This window comes from Meriones unguiculatus, chromosome 11, assembly GCF_030254825.1.
Source record: "Meriones unguiculatus strain TT.TT164.6M chromosome 11, Bangor_MerUng_6.1, whole genome shotgun sequence".
In the NCBI taxonomy this organism is placed as follows: Eukaryota; Metazoa; Chordata; class Mammalia; order Rodentia; family Muridae; genus Meriones; species Meriones unguiculatus.
In genome coordinates, this window is record NC_083359.1 from 15,564,422 (window position 1) to 15,591,532 (window position 27,111).

General features: G+C 50.0%; 1 protein-coding gene and 1 pseudogene across 2 annotated transcripts; one reads left to right on the forward strand and one right to left on the reverse strand.

The window, feature by feature from the left end:
* Positions 1–225: 225 nt before the first annotated feature.
* On the reverse strand, positions 226–317 carry LOC132646558 (U6 spliceosomal RNA; annotated as a pseudogene).
* Positions 318–847: 530 nt separating this feature from the next.
* Sparc (secreted protein acidic and cysteine rich) lies at positions 848–24,664 on the forward strand. Of its 2 annotated transcripts, none has more exons than XM_021634597.2 (10): positions 848–1,005; positions 10,604–10,673; positions 12,563–12,622; positions 13,244–13,331; positions 14,563–14,684; positions 17,741–17,861; positions 19,777–19,910; positions 20,383–20,531; positions 22,790–22,938; positions 23,565–24,664. In XM_021634597.2, exons 2-10 carry the CDS (start codon positions 10,617–10,619, stop codon positions 23,591–23,593), a joined length of 909 nt encoding a protein of 302 aa, XP_021490272.1. In that variant the 5' UTR covers positions 848–1,005; positions 10,604–10,616; the 3' UTR covers positions 23,594–24,664. The 2 variants fall into 2 exon arrangements, with proteins under 2 accessions (XP_021490272.1, XP_021490273.1); XM_021634598.2 differs by having other exon boundaries at positions 12,566–12,622.
* Positions 24,665–27,111: the final 2,447 nt, after the last annotated feature.

Genomic DNA, 27,111 nt, shown 5'->3' on the forward strand with positions numbered 1-27,111 from the left:
AGAAGTTCAAGGTCATCCTCACTACACAGTGAGTAGTCAACCCAGGATGCACGCAACCCTGTCCAAAAACAAGCAGCACCTAAATGGAAGCCTGCTGTGTCAACAATGGCTTCCCCACCAACCTTGGCTATTTTTCCTGATCTGACTATCAATATTATTGCTCTCTGTTTGTCAGGGACTGATGATGCAAGACTCCCAGCTAAGTCTTTTTTTTTTTTTTTTTTTATAAAATGCTTTACAATTTGGATGTTAATCTTGCCATGCTAATCTTCTCTGTATCATGCCAATTTTAGTATATGTGCTGTGGAAACAAGCACCTTAGCTAAATTCTAATCCCTCATTAATCTATGGCTGATGTCCCCAGAGTTAGAGGGGACTTTTTAGACCAAGACCACACTTCATCATCAAGAATGATACCACCAATGTCACCAGTGGCAACTTGTTTGGTTGGCACTGAGAAAATTCTGTGCTTGTTTTTGTCACACACACACACATTGCTCTGAGAGAGGACTCAGTCACGTTTGTTAGCTGGGTATAAGGTCAGGACACTGGGCTTAGCTGTGCCTCTGCGGCTCTTGGGTAATGCCTTGGACTCTTTGGGCCTCAGCCGTGCTCTGAACAAGACCAGGCCTGTTGGATTCCTGCGGCTGTTCCAGTCCTGTCTCTCATGTCTGTTTAGGCAGCAGCCCCAGAACAGATGAGGCAGGGGAGGCTAGGGCGTCTGGGTATCACGCGGACACAGCCTACCACCACAAGGCAAGGAAAGAAGAAAGAAAAGACAGTTAGCTTTGGTTCTTGGGAGAAGGAGGAGGCCAGCCAGGGGAAGGAGGAGACAGAAGAGGAGGAGGGCCTCCGAGTGGAGGCGGAGGATGAGACAGACCCTGCCCATAGCTCCAAGTGGCTTCCTGCTGCTTGCCTCTAAACCCCTCCACATTCCTACAGCCCTTCAGATCGCCAGAACTGTTCTGCCTGCCGCCTGCTGCCTGCCTGCCTGCCTGCGCCAAGGTATGCACCACCCTGTCAGCCCCTGCCCTTCTGTGGGCTTCATCAGCCCCTCTGCCCCATTCCCATGACCATCCTCAGGGGGGAGGTGAGCTGGGGCTTCCCTTCAGGGCACAGGCTGGAAGCCTGTTGCTCACTCACAGTGGAACTTGCTATTCTCCGTAGCTCCACAGAAAATATGCGTGATTTGCAGGGACCGCTTTCTCGCTGTGTGTTCTCTGGTGGCAGAGACTGCTGGTCTGTCCTCTGTCACTCTCGATGGCAGTTGCCTCCTTTCCTGGGAATCTGTTCCTCATTTGCCCATCACAACTGCCAACCCAGAGTCTGGCTTGCCGCCTGCTTTCTATTCCAGGAGAACAGACACCCAGTTCTGGGTTAAAACACCGTTGGTCCAAATGAGACTTTGCAAGAAGGATAAACTGATCCGAGAACAGCCAAGGCGAGGCATTCCCTTTAGTCAGTTCCTCTGGGAAGGCTCAGGTCCCTTGAGTCTCTGCCCATCCCCACCCCATCACCCTGTGGCGTCCGTCAGCCTGAAATGCCATTGTCTCTCCCAGCCTGGGATTGCCATTGTTCCCATCCTAATTCTGAGAGGAGATGGACACCACAGGCACTCACCAACAGTAGCTTTTTACTGTAACTGGACATCTGAAAAAAAAAAAAAAAAAACAACAAAAAACCAACAATTGATACAATCCAGAGAGGACAAGGAGAGGAAGGTGTGATGGGGAGGGAGGAGACAGGGCGATTGAGCGCCAGGACCATTTTTCACCCCACTGCTGAATCCACCTAAGACTCTCTGACCAGCCTGTTGGATGGCCGACCGCTCCAAGCTGTCCCGTAAACTTCCTGTGTGTGACACCTAGGATGGCTGAGATAATTCTTACCCAAAGGGAACAGGCGTCAGTCATCTGCCTCAGGGACAGACAGCACACCTGCAGGACAGGAAGTGTATTTTCTAGGTTAAGTGTCTTGACCCATCCAAGGGCAGGTAGTGGAGTGAGACCCAGACCCTACATGGGATGGCAAGCTTTAGGCAATTGTGGGCGATCTCACATAGGCATCTTTCTTGGCTGTAGCCTCCCTGTCCTAAGGAAGAGGACTAGTCTTTAGGGTACCTGAATTCCGCTAAGAATTTTCAAGCAAGGTCCCTTAATGGAGCCTACAGAGTGGTCTTTGAATAAGCTTCGGGGCATCTCTGGAAGTTCCTGAAAGTCCTGTGCATAGGGTTGTGTGTGTGTGTGTGTGTGTGTGTGTGTGTGTGTGTAGAGAGAGGTGGGGGAGGGGAGGGTAGAGGATGGGTGTCCACTGCTTTTAGGTTTAAGATATTCCCGAACCACAGATACCAACCTCCCAGAGCGGTGTGATGTGGAGAAGAGAAACAAGTTTGCGTCTGCCAAGGACTAAACCAGAAAGAAGCGGTTGGGGGAAGAGAGAGTTAACTCAGCCGTCAGCTGCCACATCGACAGGGCCGCACAGAGGGAGGGGGCGGGAGGAGGGGGCGGCTCTGAGAAGGAGGTCGGTTTTTGAAACTTTCTCCAAGCCCCACCCACCAAGAGGCTCTTCTCCCTGGTGACTCACTTCCAGAGGAATGCGAGTTGCCACGGTAACCTTTTTTTTTTTTTTTTTTTTCCCCTAGGGTCTCTCCCTACTGGCTAGGAGGGGACTCTGGGAATGCTCAGGGACCGTCAGGTTTCAGTCCCCCACGACACCAGCACCACACCCTACCCCACCCCAGCCCCAAATACAAGGACGACAGCAAATTCCTGTTCCTGTCCTCGCCTCCCACATCCCAGGGGCCGCAGGACTGTGAGAAGCCTCTAGAACTGCCCTTTGTAGGACAGAGGGCTTGGATCCGTGAGCAGAAGGTGTTTGACCTTGAACTAATCTGTCTTCTTCCTGAGTTCTGGTTTCCTCCCTCTGGGGCATAACACCGGTCCTTTGGAGAAGGAGCGTTGTGAAAGGGACTGTTGCATGCACTAGGAAGCGCGCTGCAACCTCACTCCCTTCTAGCCGGATTGAGTTTTAGCACAGACAGGATCATTCAAAGTACTTTTTCTTCTGGCAGCTCCAACACTTGGGGTCCAGAGAACATCTCCTTAGCAAAAGCGCTGACAGGAATATTTTTTAATACATTTTTTAATATATATATATTTTTTAATACATTTAATACATTTCAATTTGAGCATCTTCTTGTCAATTTTCTAAGAGCAATACACCCTTCACTGGTGATCAGGGCTGGAACCAGGACTCAACCTGTGGACCCCAGTTTTTTGTTGTTGTTGTTGTTTGTTTTGTTTTCTTTAGCCCCCAGGTAAGGAGCCAGTTGTGGTGAGGCCTGCCTGTAATCCCAAGGCTGGGGGTGGGGGGTGGGGGATGGGGGCGGAGACAAACCAGTCCCTAGAGCTCACTGGCCAGTTTGTCCAGCTGACTCCTCAGCTTCAGGTTTAGTGAGAGACCCCGCCTCAAAAAAAAAAAAAGTAGATGGGCATGGTAGCATATGCCCTTAATCTCAGCACTCAGGAGGTAGAGACAGGCTGATCTCTGAAGTAGAGGCCAGCCTGGTCTACATAAATGAGTTCCAGGCTAGCTAGGGTTTCGGGAGATCCTGTCTCAAAAGAAAAAAAGAAAAAAAAAAGAAATAAAAAGGGACAACTGAGGAAGACACTGACTTCTGGGTCACACATACACCCCATATATCACAACATATATCACACAAAGAAAGGGGGGAAGGGGAGGAAGGAAGGAAGAGCAGGTATTGGTCAAAAGCATGGGTTATAACTTAATGGTGACATTAAGAAAGATGCTACCTATCTTAGCCTCAGTTTCCCAATCTGTCAGGTGGTGATGACCTGAGCTAGATGTCCCCTGACCCTAGTGCCAGGCACTGATTTCCTTGGAAGGAGCAGTGCCCTGTATATTTAACAGAGTCTCCTTTCTTGTCCGCCGACAGGAAGCAGGAAGGAAGGCTTGGGAGGCACTGGCTTTGGGAGGAACCTCCTCCAGCTGTAGGCTCTGCAGCCCAATGCACAGCTGGGCTTACTATTCCCAGCTGCTGCTTTCCATATGGAAAATTTTAAACAGCAGAGAATATGAGGCAAAGCATGTTTGTCTATTGAGGACTTTTGGGCTGGCAGATGGGTCTGGGGAGATAAACAGGCAAACATGAACTGACAGGGCACTGGATTCAAGTAAGTAGATAACTGATTTTACCACCAGCATGGCTAAAAATAAGTGTAGTACAGAGCCGCATTCTTCTCCCTGAGTGATTTCCTCACTTATACACACACATGCATGCACGCACACCACACAGAGGGAAAGAGATTCTTTAAATACATATTTTAAAAATATTTTTTTAAAAATTGAGCTAGGTGTGGTGGCACATGCCTGTAATCCCAGAACTCGGGGAGTCAGAGGCAGGTGGATCTCTGTGAGTTTGAGGCCAGCCTGGTCTACAGAGCGAGTTCTAGGACAGCCAGGGCTACACAGAGAAACCCTGTCTCATAACCCCCCCAAAAAAAGTTGTTTTTACTTATGTGAATATATGTATGTCTTCTCTCTCTGTGTATGTGTGTGTTTAAGCACAGTGCATTTGGGTGCTTTCAGAGGCCAGGAGGGGTCATCTAAATCCCCAGATCTAGAGTTACAGGTGGCTATGAGCTGCCAGATGTGGGTGCTGGGAACTGAACACGGTCTCTGATAGGGCAGTAAAAGCACTCTTTAATGGCTGGGTCATTCCTCCAGCCCTTCCTCCAGCCCTTCCTCCAGATGCACCTTGTGAGTGTTTAAACCCTGATCGTCACCTACTGACAGATGCCAAGTCTGGCCTAATGCCATCTGTACAGACACACCATCCTGAAGCAAACACACATACCATCAAATAGACTATCGGGTGTGAAGAAGACAACTCTCTCTCTTTCCTTCTCTCTCTCTCATACACATACAAGCACACCTCTCTCTCAGCTACACAGGCCCATGAGTGCCCCCCCAATACCCTTTATTTCCAAGATACGAAAGTTGAAACTCTGAAAGGGAAAGAAATTCACTAGAGATTATACAGCAGTCTGCTGCCTGCGCCCAGGCTCCAGATCTTTGGAACCTTATCAGGTTCCGGTCAGTTTGGAGCTGACCTTGCTCTAAATCATTCATACTACATCATTAGCAACACTTCCTCCCTTTGCTGGCCTACCACAGCCCGAGTGACTTGGTCATTAACAAAGGCCCAACAAACGTGGCTTGTAAGTGGCTTTTCAGTTGGTTTCCCCTGGCCCCTTCTTAGCCTCCAACTTAGAAGAGGAGGCTGGCACCAGCTTCCAGCCATCCATGTGGATTGGGTAAGCTTCCTTTTTCCTATACTGTCGTATGGATTCCTGCTCTCTCCAAGCCTTGCTTGTGACTTCTGGGACAGCTGGACAGCTGGGTTGCACAGGGTCAGGGCCAAGGCCAGTAAATGATGACTTTAACAGAAGCCTTTAGAGAAACAGCCTCCACCTTGCCCAGGGGTATGCTAGGCAGCAAGTCAGCTCTGCTTTTACCTGCCTAGCCATAGATCTAGCAGGGAAGCCATGAGCAGAGATAGTGGCTTGGTCCTTCCAGGAACCTGATTTAAAAGTCCCTGTTTAAGGGACCTCTCTGGATTACCCTGTCCTACTTGTGGCATTAAGATCTCAGATTTCAATGTGAAAAAAAATTCAATCACAGGAAAAGTTTAGATATTTCTAAATGTTTGGCTCAGAAACCACCTCACCAGAGGAACTTGCGTGAGTTATTTTCTCTTTCTAAGCTGTGAGTTCTTTATCTAAAGAAGAGGCACAGTAAAGAACTATTATGTGGCCTACAGTGGTAAGCCAATAGCAGTGGCTGTCAAGAATGACATTCAAAATTTTAATACTACTCCAGACTTCGAGGGGAAAGGATTGTATGATTGATTAGTAATGTCTGCCACATACACAGGAGGGGTGTGGAGAGGTTGGTGTGCTATGTAGCTGCTGCTTTTGGAATCCCTTAGTTCTTTCCAGATGTTACATCTTAGATACTTTGATGTTTCTTATCGCCTCCATTTGTGGTCACCCCTGCAGCAGTAGGGATGGCTGTACATTGAGTCCCTTTCTTCTGCCTTTATTTGTTCTGGAGAGGGTTGAAACTCAGCCTGGGCTGCAAGTCACATGGTCTAGAGGGCGCAGAGGCAGCAGGAACTCCTCCAGCCTGGTCTAGACAAAGTGAAACGTGGCACTTTAGGAGGCTCTGGAATTTCAGCGAGGGCTGTGTCCAGCCGCAAACCCTGGAGCCGCCTCTGAGCTGCCCAGAACCAATTCTAGGTTTTAGCCTATGTGACCCTCTAACCACTTCCCATGGCTTCATCCCTTCCAACAAGAAACAGAAATAAAAGCAAGGACTCTGGAGCAAGTGGGGAGAGGAGGCACCCCAGATCTGCTGGGTGAAGTCAGGAGTTCAGAATAGACAGGGACCTTGGGGGCTGTTCTAGGGGAAACCTAGAGGTATTTCAAGGTGGCTTGGGGTGTTGTAGTATGCCGTGCTCTCAGGCCCCAGCTGTACTCTGTCTGTCTCTGTCTGTCTGTCTGTCTCTGTGTGTGTATGTGCATGCACTTGGGTGTATGTGCTTGTGGAAGCCAAAGGTCAGCCTCGGCTGTTGCTCCTCACACTTCATCCACTTTGGTTTTGAGATAGGGTCTATCACCGGCCTGTGTCTTGCTGATTCTGTTGGATTGGACTGGCTGATCAGCAAGGCCCAGATCCCTCCTGTTTCTGTCTGTCCCCAGTGCTACGGTTACAAGCATCTGCTGCCATGCCTAGCTTTCACATGCGTACTGGTTATCTGAACACAGGTCCTCAGGCTTGCCATAGCAAGCACTTTATTAACTGAGCTCTCCCTTTAACCCCTGTTTTGTTGAGGTTCTTTGTTTTTAATTTTATGCATAGTCATTGTCCAACGTGCGCAAAGTCCCTGGACCTCGGAGCAGGCGTTCTCAACAAGTTGTTCACACTGGCAGCATTTCAAGGTTCAGTAACCCCCTGTGCTCTGGCCTGGTGGTGCCTAGAGCTCAAGGAAACAGAGGCTGAAAGATCACAAGTTTGAGGCCAGCTTTGGCTACTACTTAGTGTGACCTTGTCTTAAAAAAAACTAAACAAGCCCCTACCTCCCCCAACCCAAAACCAACATAAGAGCTGGGATTCAGAGCTGTAATCCCATCTTCTGGGAAGTGGAGGCAGGAGGATTTGACATTTGAGGCCATCTTTGGCTGCAGATCAAGTTCAAAGCCAGCCTAGCGCCTTGAGACCCGTAGGAAGTTCTCTGAGATTGTATTTCTTCACATGCTTTTCATCCAAGTTAGGTCATCCCAAGAGTCTGTGGTCCTGAGCCACACTGTTCTAAAAGCCCACAGTTCTGAGGTGGCCCCTGTGGTTTGATGCTCAGTGGCACTTCCATGTCCACAGGGAGCTCCTAGGGGCCTCTTTAGGTGTGAAGGGAAGTGAGCTGGGGGCTGGCTGTACTTTTCCATCCAAAGAGCTAGACTAGCGACCTCTGCTTCAGGTCCTGCTGGCAGCCCAGGCTGAGCTCTCAGCTCTCTCCAGAACAAATAAAGGCAGAAGAAAGGGACTCAATGTACGGTACAGGGAAAGGGAGACCCAGGGTGCCCACCAGGGGTGTCTGCATTTGGTGGCCACCAAGCCAAGGGTAATACACCTCCACTTCCTCCCCTGCCCAGGGCATTTTTCCTGCCTGTATCTCAGGCCAGTTTGGCCCAAAGTAGGCACCATCCTAATGTCTGCCAAGGGAAACAGCACACAGAGACCACGCTGATACTTGTCACTCATGCGCTGGACCGCTGGCTAGAGGCATGGGTTTTCTTTTCTAGGCCTCTGTCTTCTCATCTGTACTATGGGGCAGAAAGGCCTGCCTCAGGCCCTCTTTGGAAAGCGGCTTGTGCAAACACTGAAGGGCATTTGTATGCTCCCCAGCATGTCAGACTTAGGCTTGAGTGTGGAAGACCATGGCTGCCTTGTACTGACTACAGGGTCTTGGCCCTGTGCTCTGACATGGCTGAGTTGACTGCTGTGTCTCCAACAAGCTTTGCAGGGTGGGCCCTAGCCTCTTTGGCCAGAGGTATGTTACAGAACCTCAGAGACATGTCTCATGGGCAAGCAGGCAATATGGCTCTTCATCCATAGTAGTTAAGGGACTCCCCTATCTGCTCACCCTAACAGCTAGAGGAAAAGGATTCTGGGATTGGTGAAGCAGCATCAGACAGAACGAAAATGTGGACAGTGACCATCTTCCCTAAGAGTTTGTATGTCTGCCTTTCTCCATAACCTCACCCGGCCTCTGGGCTTAAGACCACGAAGCACTCCAGGACTTAGGTCCTTAGACAGGGCAGCGTGAGGGTGTAGGATGCTGGGCACAGGGCAGTCTCAGGGTCCCAAGATGCCCTTCTTCTACCCAGTTGAGGCACTCAGGCTCAGAAGTCATCTCTCTAGCTCTCTAACCTGGTCCTATCCTATCCTACCTCTCCAGTGATGGGACTTCTCTGTAGTTGAAGCCTGGACTGGGTGACGTTTGGGCTCTAGCTGCCAGCCTCACTTTGATGTTTTCATTTCAAACAGCCTCAGACAAGTCCCTCATTGATGCTCTCTCTCCCGTTCCGTCTGCCCAAAGCCACACACAGAGGGTGTCAAACTCGTGTTTTCCAAATGGAGAAGCAAGAAGGGAGACAAGTGAACAACTGTGAGAGGGGAAAGAATGTTCCAGAAACTGCCTAGAAAGGAAAGACTAGACTCTTCTGCCAGGAGGAGCTGTCCTGAAGCAATGCCAGGCTTCGAAATCCATTCATCTGATTTCTTTATAGCTTTACTTCATGCCCACACCATGAAGTAGCGGCTGAGGCTCTTTCCTGTTTAGCCTAGCACAGGACCGCTATGGTGTCTTCCTCCTCTGCCTGTTCTGCTACTCAGGGCTTGTCTGAATAGTTCTCTGGTGCTTCAGCCTGGGCTCAGGGCCTTATGCATGCTGGCCACATGCTATACTGCTGCGCCACACCCTCAGCTCAAAAAGGTTTGGGAATCTAGACTTATTTTTAATTCTTCCAAATAGTGTTATTTGAGAGAAGAAGGTGAATACTGGAAGATGAGAAATGCTAAGGCCAGCTTTCCCTGTGTTTGTTTGTTTGTTTGCTTGCTTGATTGCTGGGGACTGAAAGCTAAGCATATGCTCTGCTCTTCAGCTCCCCACACCGGAATGTAAGCATTCCAATGGCTGTGTCCATCATCTCAAAGTTTAACCTCCTCTGACCCTCTCTGTTGACAGATGGGGAACCAAGGCTTAGAGACAACAAAGAATTTAATCCGTACATGGCGATGGGGACAACATTGGGGTAGAGTGAGAATCCTGGGCATTGACTCAGAGCCCAGTAGCTTTGCCCATGCTGCCAGGGCATTTCGCAGCACCCAGCTTTGTCAGTTGAGAAAGTCATAGAAGAAGCTAGGGTTGGAGAGGCTGAAAGGGAAGTCTTGGGTAACCAATAAGGGTGGCATTGCCACTGTTCCCTTGGCTGGAAGCTCTGGAGGGGCAGAGGGAGCAGGCTTGCTCTGTGTGGCTGTAGAAAGAGACAGGATATAGACCACAGGCTCGAGGGAGGCAGACTTAGGAAGAACTTTCTAGATTCATTTGGTAACAGAAGCCTGTCTGGTTAGCACCAGGAGCCAGATGTCCCCACCACAGGTCCCTGAGTCATCGTCGGAGGTCTGCTCCAAAGATTCTTTCCAGGCTTGCGTGTGAGAGTTCATAGTTCGGCATCTAGAAGCTGGGTCCGAGCAGTGATCAGGGGAACGTTCTAGATCTTAGCTGCCATCCCTTCTGAAACACTGGGACACATCTGGATGGAACACATCTGTACCATATGTCCTTGGAGAATCTAAAGAAATGCTGTCCCTCTGGGCAAAGTGGAGAAAAATGTGATCCCTCCAGTTTCCTTCAGGCACCCCATACTCTTGGGCTTTGTCTTAAATGTGTCTCATTGTCTGTGATTCCTGTTGACTTCTCCCATTGTAGAGGAGACACTGTGGAGGGGAAGAGGAAATGGAGGAGGAAGAGGGGAAGGAGGAAGGGGAGGGAGAGGAAAAGTGGGGGGGTGAGAACAGGGGGAGTGGAGGGAGCTAAAGCTTGAGGAAGAGGGGACAAAAGTCTTAGAAGAAGAGGCATTGAAGGCCCAAACTTGGCTTTTGAGCCTGTCGTTTTTGTCTAATTACTTTCAAAAACCGAAATAAATGTACTTAGAGCAAAGACTTTATCTCATGACCATAAATAGAAAACTTTACCTTTCTTCTCAATAGAAGGAAACTGAAGGGTGGAGCGGGACACCATGAAGTAGGAAAAAAACAGTTCTATTGCTCGCAGCTGCAGAGTTTCCTTTGGAGGCTCCAGGCCAGGTCTGCTTTTTGCATTAAGTAGGACAATGGGTGTTGAAGGTGCAAAGGGCCAGACTTAAAGAGGCTTCCTTTTCACTGCAGAGTTTGGTTAACATTCCAAACTCAGGAACTCAGGGGGAAATCTCTCTTGCTGACTCATGTTCTTTCCTCCCCACAGGGTTCCCAGCACCATGAGGGCCTGGATCTTCTTTCTCCTTTGTCTGGCCGGAAGGGCCTTGGCAGTGCCTGTAAGTACCCAGGGATGCTGGGTTCTAACTCATCCCACTCTCTCCAGCTTTGGAACCTGCTCTGAGTGTTCAAGGCTACAGTGGGGATATGGCAGAGTACTAAATTAGCATTTATGAACAAAGCCCTGAGTTCAATCCCCAGCATTGCGTAAACCTGGCCTTAGGAAACACACCCATAATTCCAGCATTTGGAAGGTAGAGGCAGGAAGATCCGGAGTTCAAGGTCATCTTCAGCTACATAGTGAGTTTGAGGGCAGCCCCATGAGATCCTGTCTTAAAAAAAATAAAAATAAGGTCTAAAGAGATGGTGCAGTGGTTAAGGTCCTCTGCGAGGACCCAAGTTAGATCCCCAGAACCAATATGGTGGCTTATACCCAGGGAATCAGCTACCCTATCCTGACCACTTGTGGATGCCGGGCATGCATATACATGCAGGCATACATGCAGGCAAAACACTCATACAGATAAAATAAATAAATCAAAAAAAATTAAATAAAGTAAAAATTAAGTCTTTTTCTTAAGCCAACAAGGTTAAACGGATTAGTGGGAGGGAACCATTGGGTGAGAAAAAAAAAAAAAGCTCTCTAACCCACAGGTCAGAGCTTGCATTCTAGTTTTGGCTCCCGCTAGCAGGACCTGGCCTCTTCCCTGAGGGAGTCAGTGAGCAGCAGGGTTTATGAAGGTGGGATGAAGCTGGGAAAGGACAAGAACAGAGAAAGGAACAGGCTGGCTTCTGAGCCCGAGAAGCTATTTAGTTATAAGTAACTGGCTCCCGCTGCATTGTGGGGGTAGAGAAGATGCAGACAGAGATCATGACGTTGGAGGTTGTTGGAGGCCTGGGATAGGGCATCCCCTGTTGGATCCTGTGGTAAGATTGGAACTGGACGGGTTTGCGGGGAGAGGGAGAGGTTAGAATGAACCAGAAATGACCATTACTCCACCCTCGGGGAATGTGCTGGATGAAAAGCAAGATGAAAGAAAAAGAAACTTAGTCAAAGAGAGCCAGTCTAGCCAAATGAGGTCCTAGGCCCCATCCCCCTCCTCCCTCATGATATACTCCCGGTTTGTCTCCCTATACTCCGACCTGTGCCACAGCCTCCTGATGGTTGGCGTTACGTGTGCCACCACTCCCGGCCAGGAACAGCTCCTTTCAAACTGGCATTCCCTGTTCTGTTCACTAGGAGGTGGATGGCAGCTCCGGGCAAACACGTCAGGCAGGCAGATTTTGACTGAAGGTTTGGTGAAGTTATGCTTAATTTTGGAAGGGGTTTGTATCCAGTCAGGGCCCTCAAAGTTTTGTGTCCACCCCACCTACTCTTCCCGGAGGCTGAGATGCCAGGAGGGAATTTCCTGACAGCTATAAAATAAAGTCATGTGGTGGGGGGGGGTAGGAAAGTTCACTCTCTATTAGAAGTCACGGAGGATGCCCGTTCTCTCTGGGCCTCAGTTTCCCCATCAGTGAATTAGAGGGTGTTCATCTGCCTCTGTTGTTTTCAGGCTGTATTGGGGCTTGACCAGCAGAAAGGCTCCTTTTGGTAAAATAATGGATGGGGTCGTTGGTTCGGTGGAAAGTATACAAAAGCCCAGTGTGACGGCTCAAGGCCCTGATGCCAATTCTTAGAAGGCTAAAACAATTGACAAGTTCAAGGTCAGCCTGGGCGCTGTAGCAGGATCCTGCCCAAACTGTGTGTGCTCACTGCCCCCCCCACGCACACATAAAACTCATACGAATAAAATAATTGTGATAACAAAAAATTTTTAAAGAAAGGAGGGAGAATGGAGTTGCACTGTGTGGTCCATCCTGAGACCTTGTGTTCCCGGCCACAGACACTCCAGAGAGAAGTGGCCTTGGCCTTGACCAATGCTCTGATCCCTGTTCTCTTTCCCAGCAGCCGACTGAAGCGTCGGAGGAGATAGTGGCGGAGGAAACTGTGGTGGAGGAGACAGGGGTATGTTTGTGGTGTGGTGGTGGTGGTGGCTCAACCCTCGGCGCCTTTCTGCCTGGTTCCTTCCTTGGGCCATCCAGACAAGTTCAGCGAGGCTCCTCGCTGAAACAGGACATTCATTCTCTCCTTGTGTGCGCACAGGGCACAGATATTCAATTGAGTATCCCCAGATGTCCCTGACTGTTCCCCAAACCCTCACTTGAGCCCTGAGGTTGGGAGGATTCAGAAATGTTTAGGTTTCATATTTCTTTCGTTGTCACCCACAGGGTCCCCTGACATGTGACAAAGGGACCCTGGTAGGGGTAGATGACTTGGTATGCCTTCTTGTCTTAACACCTCGGAGGCCTCTGATTCATCTTATGGAACGTCGGGTCTCTAGACATATTTAATATAGAATAATACACTGTACAAACTAATAATAAATACCGTAATCCACCAAAATCACCGCCCTCGCATTTGTGCTGTGATCTGGGCCTAGGCTACCTTCTTCCCATATGTCCCTCACACTCACTTCTGGGGTTCTGAAGCTTCATGCAGGCCCCTTCTCCTTCTCGGCGACTCTCTCCCAGGTCTGGGGTCGGTGAGAACCCCTGAACTCATTTTTTTTTTTTTATTCCATGTCAGCTACCTGTGGGTGCCAACCCAGTCCAGGTGGAAATGGGAGAGTTTGAGGATGGTGCCGAGGAAACTGTTGAGGACGTGGTGGCCGACAGTAAGTCTCTTCTCTGTCACTTGGCACACCCGGATGGCCCTTGGCTGCGTAGTTGGAGGCTGAGGACAGCTCACAGGAAGTTTCTGGCTAAGAGGATGGATTGTGTTGCCCCCGGCAGCTGTGGAGGGCCAGCTGGGAATCCTCAGGCCATGGGAGCCTGGGATAGATCTATTTATAGCCAGGCCATCTCAGTTGTGAAGGGCAGAGGAAACTCCACAGTTGGGTGTCACATTCCCACGGAGGTCATGGTGGTAACGTCTGCTCTCCAAGATCTCCTCACCCGGCTCAAGCTCCTCCTGGGAGCCCAGCTGAGGAAACTGACCTGCTCTTTTGGTTTCCACTTGGCCCAAGGAAGCAGAGCCTGTAGGAAAGGGATCCTGATATAAGTTCTAAAGCCTCAAGCAGAGAGGGGGTGGTGACCCAGGTTCCCAGGCTTCAGCCCACAGACTGGTGCATCTGTGCCGAAGGGGTCAAGGACACCGACGTCAATCCCTGTTTGAATCCTTTTAGCCAGTGCTTCCATATCTTAACAAAGCAATGGTGTAGATAGAAGCCCAGAGGAAATGGTTCAGTGGGTAAGATCATTTGCCACACAAGCATGAAGAGACCCGAGTTTGAATCCCCAGCACCCACTTAAGCTTTCTCAAGGGGAGAGTTAAGGGTGTCTGGAGAGAGCTGGGCAGGGCTTGCTGGAGCAGGGGCTAGGCATGGGGTCTTGAATCATATCCCTTTCTTCCTCCATGCCCAGACATTGTTTCCTGTCATAGCTGGGCCCATTGTCCAATGTGGGCCCGAGTTCTTCCTCCTTTTCCTTTTCAGACACCTGATTCTATTCCATTAGACCTTACAGCTCATTGAATCCATGACAACAGCTCAATCTTCCAAGTCATTCTAGAAAGTGCTTTGAATCCAGAGATGCTGCGCTCTGGTTGCTCAGCAGAGAGCTGAGAATTTAGATGCTGTTTCAGTCACGGCAGGGGGGTGTGTGTCAACATGCACCCCAGATTTCTGAGTCACAGACCGAGATTCCCTTCTGAAAATGGCCTAGTCCTGACCTAGAACTGTTCACCCCCAGACTGAACCAACTGCTCCCCCAAACTCTATGGCTGAGCACAGAGGATTGGGGGTTGGGAGTGGAGTACAGCCAAAAGCTCTGAGCCTCAACATCCCATCTGTGCGGCATGGGAGCACGTGCCAGCCTGATGAGCTGACACTGTGTTCTGTTCTCCAGATCCCTGCCAGAACCACCACTGCAAACACGGCAAGGTGTGTGAGCTGGATGAGAGCAACACCCCCATGTGTGTGTGCCAGGACCCCACCAGCTGCCCTGCTCCCATTGGCGAGTTTGAGAAGGTGAGAGTGGGCGCCTGGGCCCTGTAAAGCACGGTGTCTGCTAAGAAATCTGGGCATGGGGGACCTGGCAAGGCAGCTTCACTCTCAGGAGGCCCCTCCCTAGGACCAGTCACGACAGGAAAGTAGAGCTGAGTCATCAGGGAGATCCTGGTGCCACCCTTCTACCCGCTGCTGGGAAGTTAGAAGGATTTTCTCGTACCACCAGGCTCCATGCTCTGTGCTGAACATGATCGCCAAGAACTGCATAATCTCAAATGGAATGCACTCTTGCACATAATTATAATTTTTTTTTTTTTTTTACATTTTATTTCTTTTGTGTGTGTGTGAGTGTATGTGGTATGTATGCATGTTGGAGGTCAGAGGACTTGCTGGGTCATTCTCCCCTTCTACCATGTGGGGCCAGGATTTCAACTCTTGCTGGGTGACAGGCACCTTTTACCTGCTAAGCCGTCTCACCAGCCCTGTAATACCTCTGTGGTTTGGAAAGCATTGTGGCCCTGCTTGAAGGTTGACTCCAACCTCATCTCCATCACTTGATGCCTATGGGATCGTAGTTAAGGTGTTGAGCGTCTCCAAGTCTTAGACCCCTCCGTCCTTGAAGAAGGACAGAGAATTCTGAACTCCTAGATCTGCTGTGGTGTTTGTTAGAGGATGCCAGGAATGTGACAAAAACCCTGTATTGTTATTTCTCAAACCCATTCTTATTCCAATATGCATCTATCTACCATGCACTCATCTACTCACTCGTACATATATCTGTTATATATACATCCAGCCATCCAGCTGGGCACCGATCCTTATGCATTCATCCACCCACAGAACCATGAATCCACCCACTAACTCAGCTACTCATTAACTCATCTACCCAACAACTCATCCATCCATTTATCCACCCACCGCCCGTCCATCCACCTATTTGCCTATCTACCCACCCACTAATCCATCTACTCATTCATTCATCTATCCATCCACCCACCCTCTCACACACTTCACTACCCATCTACTCACTCTACTCATCCATTCCAAATTCATCCATCCATCCACCCACCCATCTATCCACCCACTAATCCATCTACCCACTCATCCATCCATCCACTTACCCATCCATCCACTAATCCATCTACCCACTCATCCATCCATCCATCCATCCATCCATCCATAAATCCATCCATCCACTCATCCATCCATCCAGCCACCCACCCATCCATCCAGTAATCCATCCACCTACCCACTCATCCACCCATCCATCCATCCACTCATCCATCCATCCACCCACCTGCCCTTCCATCCATCCACCCACCCATCCATATATTCACCCATCCATCCATTCATCCATCTACATACTCATCTACCCATCCACTCAAACAAATATTTTTTGAACACTCACTTGTGCCAACCATTGTGCTAGTGACCATCTGGCACAGGGCAGCAAATTGGTACCAGTGTTGTTCCAGTTCTTTCAATCTAGCTGTGCATTTTTTAATTTGCCCCCAAGACAACCCTTGCCTCTGTGCTTCAAATATTAGTTTCACTTTTAACTCTCTCCTCTTCCTCCCCCCTACTGTTCTCTGGTGTTGCAGTCTCCCCTACAGCAATGTGTAAGCCTTTACTGACTTCACACTTGCAAGTCAGGTCCTTCCCCTATCAAAAGCTGCTCCTACCCATGGCCCTGCTCTCAGTCTCTCTGTTTGGTTTCTCTGTAACCAGAGGTTTTCCAGCAGAACTCAGTGAATCAGTTGGCCCAGCTGAGGTTCACCCCAGACCATATTCTGGATAGTCATCTGGATCACACGGGAAGCAGAGAGAAAGGCTGAAGCATCGAGGGGAGTCTTCATCTAGGAGAGTTACACAAAGATCACTGTTACCCCAGTTCCAAACATGGGACATTGATGATCCTGTTTAGGGAAGCCCTCTGGAGGTACCTTTACCTGCTGAGCTATCTCACTGGCCTGCCAGTTTTATTTGGGCAAACCTTGGTGGTTCAGGCCCATCATCCCTGGTACAGGAAGGCAAGTAAGAGGAAAGTTGAAAGTTCAAGGCTTGGCTCTGCTACACAGTATGGTTTAATGTCATCCTGGCCAACGTAGTAAGATGGTGTCTTAAAATAAAGCAATAAAGGGATAAGGATCTTGATCAGTGATAGAGCACCTACCTAGCATGCACAAAGCTCTTCAGTGCTGGCGCTGCAAAAATGTCCTCACCAGACACTGGTCCCATAGCTGCCTTCTGCGGAGTGTGGACCAATTCTGGAGTCCCACTAGAAGCATGGGTACTCTGCCTAAAGCATCCTCTGCAAGCAGCCCACGTTCAGTGAGCATCCTTGCCAACTAAGGAACTGTCATTAGCATGAGGTCAGGGCCACCTTATGCTGCATTTTTCCTTTCCTCCCTTTCTTCTTTCTTTCCTTTCTTCCCTTCTTTTTCTTTTCTTCCTTCCTTCCTTTATTTATTTGTATGTGTATTTGTATTTGTGTGTATATCATGGTTTGTGTTAGGAGTCAGTTCTCTTCTACCCTGTGGAGCTCAGGGATGTCATTAAGGTTGGTGGCAAGCTTTGTTTGTTTCATGAGACAGGGTTTCTCTGTGTAGCCATGGCTGACCTGGAACTTACTGTGTAGACCAGGCTGGCCTTGAACTGGCAGAGATCCACCTGCCTCTGCCCCCTGAGGGCTGGGATTAAATGTGTGTGCCACCACACCTGGCTTCAGTGTCTTTACTCTGAGTCATCACACCTGCCTCACTGAGTCTTTCAGAAGGATAATGGTTCCTGGAGTGCTGTGTACTTTTCTCCATTCATGGGTGTCTTTTCCACAGCCCTATCTTTTGCTGTCTTTAAAGTACCTTTTCTGTCCTAGCCCAGACTCAGATTCCCCTGCTTCAAAATCACCCATGGCCCTCATGTGGTGGAACAGTGGGATCTAGAGTGGGCTTCTGTTCTGCAATCTCTAATTTACTGTGAGTGAGACCGTGGCTGTTCTCACTTGTTTGGGTTCCCGTGTTCCTATCTCTAAAATGGCTTTGGGACTGAAGGAGAGGTACCCTGTGCTTGGCCAACAGGTGTGCAGCAATGACAACAAGACCTTCGACTCCTCCTGCCACTTCTTTGCTACCAAGTGCACCCTGGAGGGCACCAAGAAGGGCCACAAGCTCCACCTGGACTACATCGGGCCATGCAAATGTGAGTGTCCTCACACCTTCCTGCCTCCTTTTCTGGGAGATGGCTCTATGCCCTCACTGATCTAGGGTAAATCTCATCCCCTCGCTGAGCCTCAGTGCATCCATTCATAAAATGGATTCAGGCCGTCTTATTTCCTGGGAAGATTTAGCCATCGTGGAGGCACATTTTAGAGAGGATTGCCAGAGACTTCCACTAGCATCAAGAGCATCAAGACAACGAAACCACCTGTCTATCTCTCTCTCTCTCTCTCTCTCTCTCTCTCTCTCTCTCAATCTCAATCTCTGTCTGGTAATGAGGATGTTCTTTCATAAGGCTAACTCAATTCTTTCCTGCTCTAACGCTGTAAAAATCTTTGAATTTTCAAATCCATAGCTGAGGAGCTGAGGAGATGGCTCAGTGGTAAAGGCCTATGTGAAAAGGCTGGGCGCGGTAGCCCACGCTTGTACTGCCAGTGCCAGGAGATGGAGCCTGGGAGATTCCTAGGGCTCACTGGCTAGCCAACCCAGCTTAATGAGTGAGCACAGGCCAGTGAAAGAGCATGTCTCAAAAATAAGTTAGATGACCCCTGAGGAGGAATATCTGCGGTTGACCTCTGCCCTCCATACATGTACAAATGCACAAATGGCTGTGAGGACACATATATGCCACATTAGCACAGATACATCGTTCCTCATTCGGTCATACTCCCCATCCCCCTTTTCTAGAAGCCTGAGGAGTTTGAAGGGGGATACCAGGGGCTCTGACTGGCCCATTGTTAGTGACCCAAGCTGCAAATTTTGTTAGCTCTAGGGTCTCTTTATCACCTGAGCCTCCCAAGTCCTATTCATCGCCTATGAGACAGCATGAGCTGTGTATCTGTGGCATATTCTACACAAGGAGAGCATCCTTCCCCTTGGGCTGAGGCTAGAGCTACGTGTTGTGCCCAAGCGCCTGCATCCCGTCCCCAGCACTGCAAGCCAAATGGAACCAAGCTAAAACAAAAGAGGGCTCCTCCCCTGCCTGAGGTTTTCAGCTGTAGGAAGTGAGGGCAGGAAACAAATGCTCAAATGGTTAGCCCTGAGCTCTTAATGATGGGGCTGGGATGTTCAAAGAAAGGCATAGATTAGAGAGCCTTAAAAAAGACAGGGTGGAGGAAGTTGAGGAGGCGTCTTGGGCTATGTATGAGGTGAGACATGTTCCAAGGAGCCCTGAGCAAGCGGCTGTTGCTGCCTCTGAGGACACCCATCTCCCAAGTCCAGCTCCGTGTGGGGCTCCGTGGGGGCTCTACACTTCCAGATGGCAGTGCTCTTAGCCACAGAGGGGCATTCCTTGGGTTCAAAGCCAAGGACAATCAGGGGTCAGATCCACCAGGTATCCACCCTAACTGGATCCAGGCTGGTGCTCTTATAATCTAGCTGCAAGCAAGAGCCTTCTCTTGCGCACCACTGAGTCCGATGACAGGAGAGGCTGGAGGAAATCTCCAGGTGTGACATGCTGGGGTGCTATGTTCTAACGACAAGGCTGAGGTGATCAGCTCTGAATAGGTTCTGGGGGTTGCACATTCTTGAGCCTTCTCCCCACTGCTGCTATGCTGGACCGAAGGATACAGGTTGTCTCAAACACCTCCCAGGGGTTGGCTTCCGGTTCTGCCGGGATCACACCCTTCCCGCTGCCTAGAAAGATGCAAGAGCGTGTGGGGTGGCGGTACCCCTAAGCAGGTTAGGTGCACGCCAGGAAGCGGCAATGCCGTGGGGTTTCCCCGTGCAGTCTTCTTTATTTATCAAGCTGGTAAGAGTCTGGCTCAGAGACAGAGGCACCACGGCCAAGGTTGCCCAGTGGAGTGCCTGTGGGGAGTAAGAAGGAGGAGAGAGTAGCTGGGTGGTGTGTCTGCCCTCTGGCAGATCTAGGTTGAAGAATCTTGTCTTCTGTGCCCTAGACATCGCCCCCTGCCTGGACTCCGAGCTGACTGAGTTCCCTCTGCGCATGCGCGACTGGCTCAAAAACGTCCTGGTCACCTTGTACGAGAGAGATGAGGGCAACAACCTCCTCACTGAGAAGCAGAAGCTGCGTGTAAGTGGTTTCCTCCCAGCCTGGACCAGTGTGCCTGCTATTGGCCTCTCTCGACCCTGCCGATAAAGATCTAGGGCCGGTCCCTAGAGCCAGGCCCCAAGGTGGCGTAGGCCCCACGTTGCAGTGTGCCTTCACCCTGGATGCCAGGACACAAACTTCTGGCTGCCTTTGGAGGCTCTGAGAAGGTCTGCAGTAGACAGACCCAAAGCATAACCCTGTTTATTCCTTCTATATCTGAGTCAACAGGCCTTCTCCTTTAGCGTGCATATGTCGTCCTATGGCAGAGACCTAATGTTGAGTTCTTAGCCTCTTCGAAAGCCTCCTTAGGTAGTGTTGGCAGGAGGCGCTGTGGCCTCCCCATCTGTGAACAAGCTCTCTTCCTCTTCATTGTGAGCCCTGGTCTTGGGTGGCCTCTCGTCACAGGTGGGAGGGGGCCTGGACCCTTGGTTACCTGATGATTCAACCCCTACAGGTGAAGAAGATCCATGAGAATGAGAAGCGCCTGGAGGCTGGGGACCACCCCGTGGAGCTGCTGGCCCGAGACTTTGAGAAGAATTACAACATGTACATCTTCCCTGTCCACTGGCAGTTTGGCCAGCTGGACCAGCACCCCATTGATGGGTAAGAGCTGGGGTCCTCAGGACCGTAGGCCCAGCTCTGTCCTGGGCTGAGGCTGGTAGAGGCACTGGATGAGGCTAGAAGGCCCTCAGCAATCTCCGACTGGCCCAAGACTCCAGAGTCATCTTAGAGCTGGAGCAGATGGAACAAACATCCTGAGGGAAGAGGAAAGCCCGGGGGGAGGCAAGCCCTGAGACCGTCTAATGTCAGAGGAAGGAATCAGCAGTACAAAGAATTCTTCCTACGCCTGTGAAGGCGGGGGCAGGGGACCCATGTGGGTAGAGAGAGTTCAGGAAGAGACTCTGGGCCAAGGCACAGAGCCTTGCTCATGCCTTGTTCATGCTTGCTCATGATCCTTCCGCAGAATAGGGCAGCCATCCCAACAGCCATGTCCCACATCCATCCTGAGGTTCAGTTCCATGGAGCCCACCTGGCCCCAGGAGTTCCTAAGAATTTCAGTCAACGGCTTTCATGTTACAAATTCCTTTTGCATGTAGTTTGGGCATTACGGGGACTGCAGGGAGTCTGAAGTGCAGTGCTTGAGCTGACACTGTGCACCCACCCCTGCAGTCACTTCTGACCTCCTTTTGCAGCCACGACAGCAAGAGGCCCTGTTTAGCTCCCAGAGAGGCAACTCACTCACTCTCTCCCAGAGCTATTTCTGCTCTTTGCTTTGAATCCCGGGAACAGGTGGTCACTCAGGAGACAGGCAGGGCTGCCCTGCTGGCATGTGTGGGAGAGAGATAGGAAGGCTCCTCTGAGATGTTCATTTGCTCCCCGTGTCTGGCTGTGCACCAGGACATTGCCCACCCTGCTGGCCAACCCCATCTCCCGCCCCAACCCCCAGTGCCTGGCTCTCCTAGGCTCTGGGAAGCTCTCAGCTGCTCCTCTCCCAAGCTCTAGCTAGCAGTGGCTGGGATCCAATTGAGTGACGGGGGGCATGGTGGGGAGAGTCCTGGGGGACTTCTGGATCCCATGAGCCAAGTGGCCTAGAGAAAGTTCTAGGTGGATTGTTGGGGCTGGATGGCTGGGAAAATGCTCCAGCCTCCTCTTAGCCAGAGTTGTTGATGGCTCTGCAGCTGCCCGAGTCTGTTTTCTCACAGGACAGTGAAGGAAGATCCCGGCCAGTTCAGATTCTGTGAGACGCCTCCTGTAAGCAAGAGGCTGTGAAGAATGTTGGAGTCATGAAGTCCCTCGTGGGTCATAGTGTTCTGGGGACAACTAACTGGGGTTCTGGGGAAAGAAAAGGAAAAGAAGCAGCGGTGGTGCTCTGGAGTCTGAGGCCAGCAGGGAGGACAGGGTAGAGGACAGTAGGACGGACTCCAGAGGCCAACCCTGAAGTCAGTCATTCATTGAACGGTATAGAGAGGACAACTCAGACAGGCTTGAATCAGCCCCACCCCAGAAGTCAGAGCCATCACCAGATTTTATTGTTCACTTACTTCTTATTTTTTAGCGCTGCAGATGAAACCCAGGGCCTGGAACATGCTAGGCAAGCCTCTCACTAGGAGATTCTGGGAAGGTGCTCTATCACTGAGCCACCCCACACTCCAGCCCCTTACTGGAGGATTCTAGTCACTCTGCCACTGAGCCATGTCCCCCAATCCTTTACTGGTGATTCTCAATGGGAAACTCTAGGCAGGTGACCCACTGCTGAGTTATAGCCCAGCCCTAGTACAAGACTGACGGATCTCTTTGTAGACCCCTTTCTAGGCGCCTGCAGCTAGAATATTGTGAATATTGAACGTCTATAGTGTGTCTGGGTGGTAGTGGGTGCAGGCCTGTAAACCCAGCACTCAAGAGGCAGAGGCAGGCGGATCTCTGTGAGTTCCAGGCCACCCTGGTCTACAGAGTGAGTTCTAGGGCAGCCAGGGCTGCACAGAGAAACCATGTCTTCAACCCCCACTCCTCCACCTGCTCCTCCCCCACCCCCAAAAGGAAAGAAAATCTATATTGTGATCTCACTGGACGTCGACTTATTATACCTGAGGTGCTGAATATACTGTTTCTATGTCCCCAGCCCTCAAGCAAGTGTCCCTTACTATGAAGCCCATGGACTCAGAACTGGAGCAGCCTAGCCTTTCTCCTCGCAGATGGAGTAGGAACCTGAGGCTCAGAGGAGGGCAGTGTGGTGCTGTGGATCCTATTGTAGATCCATGGCAGGGCTGCGGATAAAGTCCCAGCCCTGGGCTCCCACTGGCTTCTCATACTAGGCTATAGGCTGTGCCATGCTCACACCCTTCCAAACTCTTCCCTGCCAGGTATCTGTCCCACACTGAGCTGGCCCCACTGCGTGCTCCCCTCATCCCTATGGAACATTGCACCACACGCTTCTTCGAGACCTGTGACCTAGACAATGACAAGTACATTGCCCTGGAGGAATGGGCTGGCTGCTTTGGCATCAAGGAGCGTGAGTGTCGGGGTTCAGGGGTGAAGGCACGGCCCTGAGGGCTGGGATGTTGTCCCTTCCCACCTGCCTGGTGTTTGTCTGTACTTTCTGTCTGTGTCCTTTGCCTATTTAACTCAGCTCTGCTCTCTCTGTCTTTGTGCCCCGAGGGTCTCTTTCCTGGACCTCAGACATTAGTCCTCACTCCATACAAGCACTATTTTCGGAACTGGCTGCCTGGGGAGAGGAAACAGGAAGTGCAACTTGGCAAGAAGTTCAAGAGATGGAGATAGGCCAGAGTTAGAGAGATCAAGGTCCCAATTACTCACTTCTCAGTGACCTTGACTGGTCACTGGCCCCTGAATCTGGGAGGGAATCTAACAGACCCTAAGATGGACACCCGGCCTCTGTTTTATTATCGTGTGGTGATTATGCACAATAACGGATTTCATTATGACATCCTAATACACACGAATTGTATATTTTGAGCATCTTCCTGGTTCATTACATTCTCTCTCTCTCTCTCTCTCCCTCTCTCCCTCTCGATCTCCCTCTTCCTCCCACTGTCTCCCTTCCTCTTCCCAACCAGCCCCCTTTCTGCCTTCATGTGGCCGAGCCTCATTTTAACTCCGCCTCTTCTTCCTTTGCAGAGGACATCAACAAGGATCTGGTGATCTAAGCTCAAACCTCCTGCTTCAGTCCCTCGTTTTTTTTTCCCTCTATCCCTTCCATTCCCCCCTTGTTTAAAATGTTTGGATGGTTGGCTCTTCTGCCTGGGGATAAGGTGCTAACATAGATTTAACTGAATTTCATTAACGGTGCTAAAAAAAAAAAAGAAAAAAAAGAAAAAGTAAAGGAGACTATAACCCAAGTCACGGCATTTTCCCACATAACTCGACCCCTTGTTCCCTGCACGGCCAGTGTCTCACTGGCTGTGTTGCGTAACCTTGCCTTACACAAGCATGAAGTATCTCGTAGCTTCATTTCTATTTTCCACTTGACTCTTAGCACTCGCCCTGTCCGACACCTTTGCTTATTTCATTTCCCGGTGTGGGTGGGCTACCCTGGGTGATTTGGAGGTGGGCAAAGGAAAGTTAGAGACACTGATACAAAGTCTGGCCGAGGATGCCGTGAGACCTGAGGACCCGGCAGTCAGGACCCAGATGGCACATCTTGGTCACCTATGTCATCAACGGATAGAATCTTCTGGAGCTGTGATATGCACATGCAGACTCCCAGCAGCCCAGGCCCTAGCTGTCTCCTCCACTCTTCGGGCAGCTTCCCTCCATGTTTGGCTGTTGGTTTAAAATCTGGCGAGCCACGGGAGCCACGGGTGGCCCAGAACATCACGTGGGATTCTCCTGCTCAACTGCTAATGGGCTTTCAGGCTTCTTTCTGACAGCGGGAGGGCTGTTTCAGGAAAGTGAGACTCAAGAGGAAGACAAAGTTGTAATGTGGAGAAAGTGAGGCTGGTGAATTGGGTTGATTTTCCCATCTACATGGCTGTCATATCGTTTCTAGCATGTGTGCCCCCCCCCACCCCCATCACCTCACCTCCGCTACTTTAAACCTTCTACTAATCAAGAGAAACTTCCAAGCCAACGAAATGGTCGGATCTCACAGGCTGAGAATTTGTTCACCTCCAAACATTTCATGGAAAAGCTGCTTCTCATTAACCATGCAAACTCTCACGATGGTGTGCAGAGCTTGACAGATCTTTCAAAATAAAAAGTAACGACTTAGAAAGCGCTGTCCTGAGTGATGGTGTGTGTGTGTCTGTCTTAGTCTTGGATGCTTTGTTTTCAGGTGTGAACAAACATGGGCGTATCTGTGCACACCTGTACGCGCTATCATGCTTTTATATGCACTTTTGTGCTCCATCATACATAGGGGAACTATGGCTCTTATGCTCCTGTGAGCACTAATGAGACAAATGAGGAACCCAGTTCCTGGGCTGGGCTGTAGCTCAGCTGGTAAAGTGCTTGCCCGGTAAGCACTTAAAGCCCCGGTTTGACTCCCCAGCACGGCATAAACCGGGCGTGGTGATGAATGCCTGTAGTATGAGGAGGTGGAGGCATGATATCAAAAGTTCAAAAGTCATCCTCAGCTACATAGTGAACTGAGGGCCAGCCTGGGCTACACGAGGCTTTACAGGGGTCGGGTGGGTTTAGTCCCTTAGCCACTCCAGCCACATATCAAGTGAACTGAGACCCATCTGTGTTTCACCTCGTGGAATAGGATTCATAGTTCTAGGTAGCGGAGTATAGTGGCACACACCTTTAACCTTGGCACTCGAGAGGCAGACGCAGGCAGATCTCTGCAAGCCTGAGCCAGCCTGGTCTATATTGTTATAGGCCAGCTAGGGCTGCATAGTGAGACCCTGTCTCAGTAATAATAATAGTAATAATAAAATAATGGCTCTCAAACGCCATAGAACACTTTACAAAGCTTGTGATACCAGTGTGATGTTTCAGGCTGATTTTCCCCCAAATCCCCTTGAATTCACTACAATGAACCACACAGCAGGCTCTTCTGACAATTTAAAAATGATTAAACTGCCACGAGTTTCTAGAGCACAAACTAGCTGGACCTTGGAGTTCTTGTCTGTGCAACAGGAGAGGGGACAGGATGGGAGACCTGGGCAATTTTGTCCTGAGCGTTGGATATGTGCAAACCCAGCACATTGGAGGTCTCTGAGACTCTCAGCAGTCAAAGGGCTTAGGAAAGTCATCTAGCATTGCATTCACTGGCTGATGTTTGTCAGGCACCTCCAGTGCCACGAGTAGGGCAGAAGCTGGACAACTCCGCTCAGACAGAATGGTGCACAAAGGAAATGAAGACTGAGTGCTGGTGTGGAAGCTGTGGACCTGTTCCTCTGGCAAAGTGGAGAGCAAGAACTTGGCCCCATGGGTGGTTGATGCAGCCTTGCCCCTTGGCCAGCCTGGGCTGGATCATCTGTGCAATACACTGAACCCCAAAGCCCAAAGGTGGTGCTTTCCTGCCCCCCCCCCGGCTCTGTCCTCCAGCTTCCTTAAAGCAGTGGTCCTCAACCTTCCTAATGCTGTGATCCTTTAAAGCAGTTTCTCATGCTGTCGCGACCCCCAACTGTAATTTTTTTTTGTTGAAACTTCATAATTGTAATTTTGCTAGTGTTACGCAGCATAATGTAAATATCTGATAGGCAGGATATCTGATATGTAACCCCTGTGAAAGGGTCATTCGACCCCCAAAGGAGTCACAATCCACAAGTTTAGTGCTGCTGCTTTAAAGCAAATTACGTAAGACACCCCTGTAATACCAGCACTTGCGGGTAGGGGCAGGAGCAGAAAGATCTTGAATTTGAGGCCAGCCACATCTCCATAACAAGACACTGTCTTAAAAACTAAACCGAAACAAATAAAACAACCCCCTCACTAAAACCCTTAATATCCAATGGAAATTGTATCCTTATTCTAGACGGAAGACCAGCTTCGTGTAGCCTAGATCATGGCGGTAGCTCAGTTGATTGAGCACTTGCTTAGCACATACAAAGCCCTGAGTTCGAGTTCAGAACCAAATAAACCAGGCATGGTGGCGCAAAACTGTAATTCTTATCTTTAGGAGGTGGAAATCAGAGGATCAGAAGTTCAAGTTTATCCTTGCCTGCAGGCGAGTTGGAGCTGGCCTGGTGTGCTGGTTAGTCTTAATGTCAACTTGACACGCAGACTAGAGTTATCTGAAAGGAGGAAACTGAAATTGAGAGGCTGCCTCTATTAGATCCAGCTGTGAGTCCGTTTCTTCATCAGTGATTGATGGAAACAGCCAAGGGGTGGTTGGTCCCTGGGCATCCTATAAGAAAGGCTGAGCAAGCGAAAGCAAGCCAGTAAGCAGCACTCCTCCATGGCCTCTGCATCAGCTCCTGCTTCTAGCTTTCTGTCCTGCTTGAGTGCCTGTCCTGATTTCCTTCATGGTGGAACAGAGATGTGGAAGTGTAGGCCAAATAAGCCTTTTCTTCTCTAACTTGCTTTTTGTTAATGGTCTTCAGCAATAGATCCTAACTAAGACACCTGGGCTGTATGAGACTTTATTTTAGAAATAAAACATCACACACACACACACACACACACCATTTACCCTAGAGTTAGACCTTAAAGATAAATACAATAAAATACAAACTCTGAGAAACAAATGCCATGCATGAATGGATGTGTCTCATGC

Excerpts from the sequence above, each read along its gene's own strand:
- Sparc (XM_021634597.2), top strand. The coding sequence starts at position 10,617 with ATGAGGGCCTGGATCTTCTTTCTCCTTTGTCTGGCCGGAAGGGCCTTG. Across the intron at positions 12,623-13,243 it reads CTGTGGTGGAGGAGACAGGG|CTACCTGTGGGTGCCAACCC; the intron begins GTATGTTTGTGG and ends ATTCCATGTCAG. Across the intron at positions 19,911-20,382 it reads CTGAGAAGCAGAAGCTGCGT|GTGAAGAAGATCCATGAGAA; the intron begins GTAAGTGGTTTC and ends CAACCCCTACAG.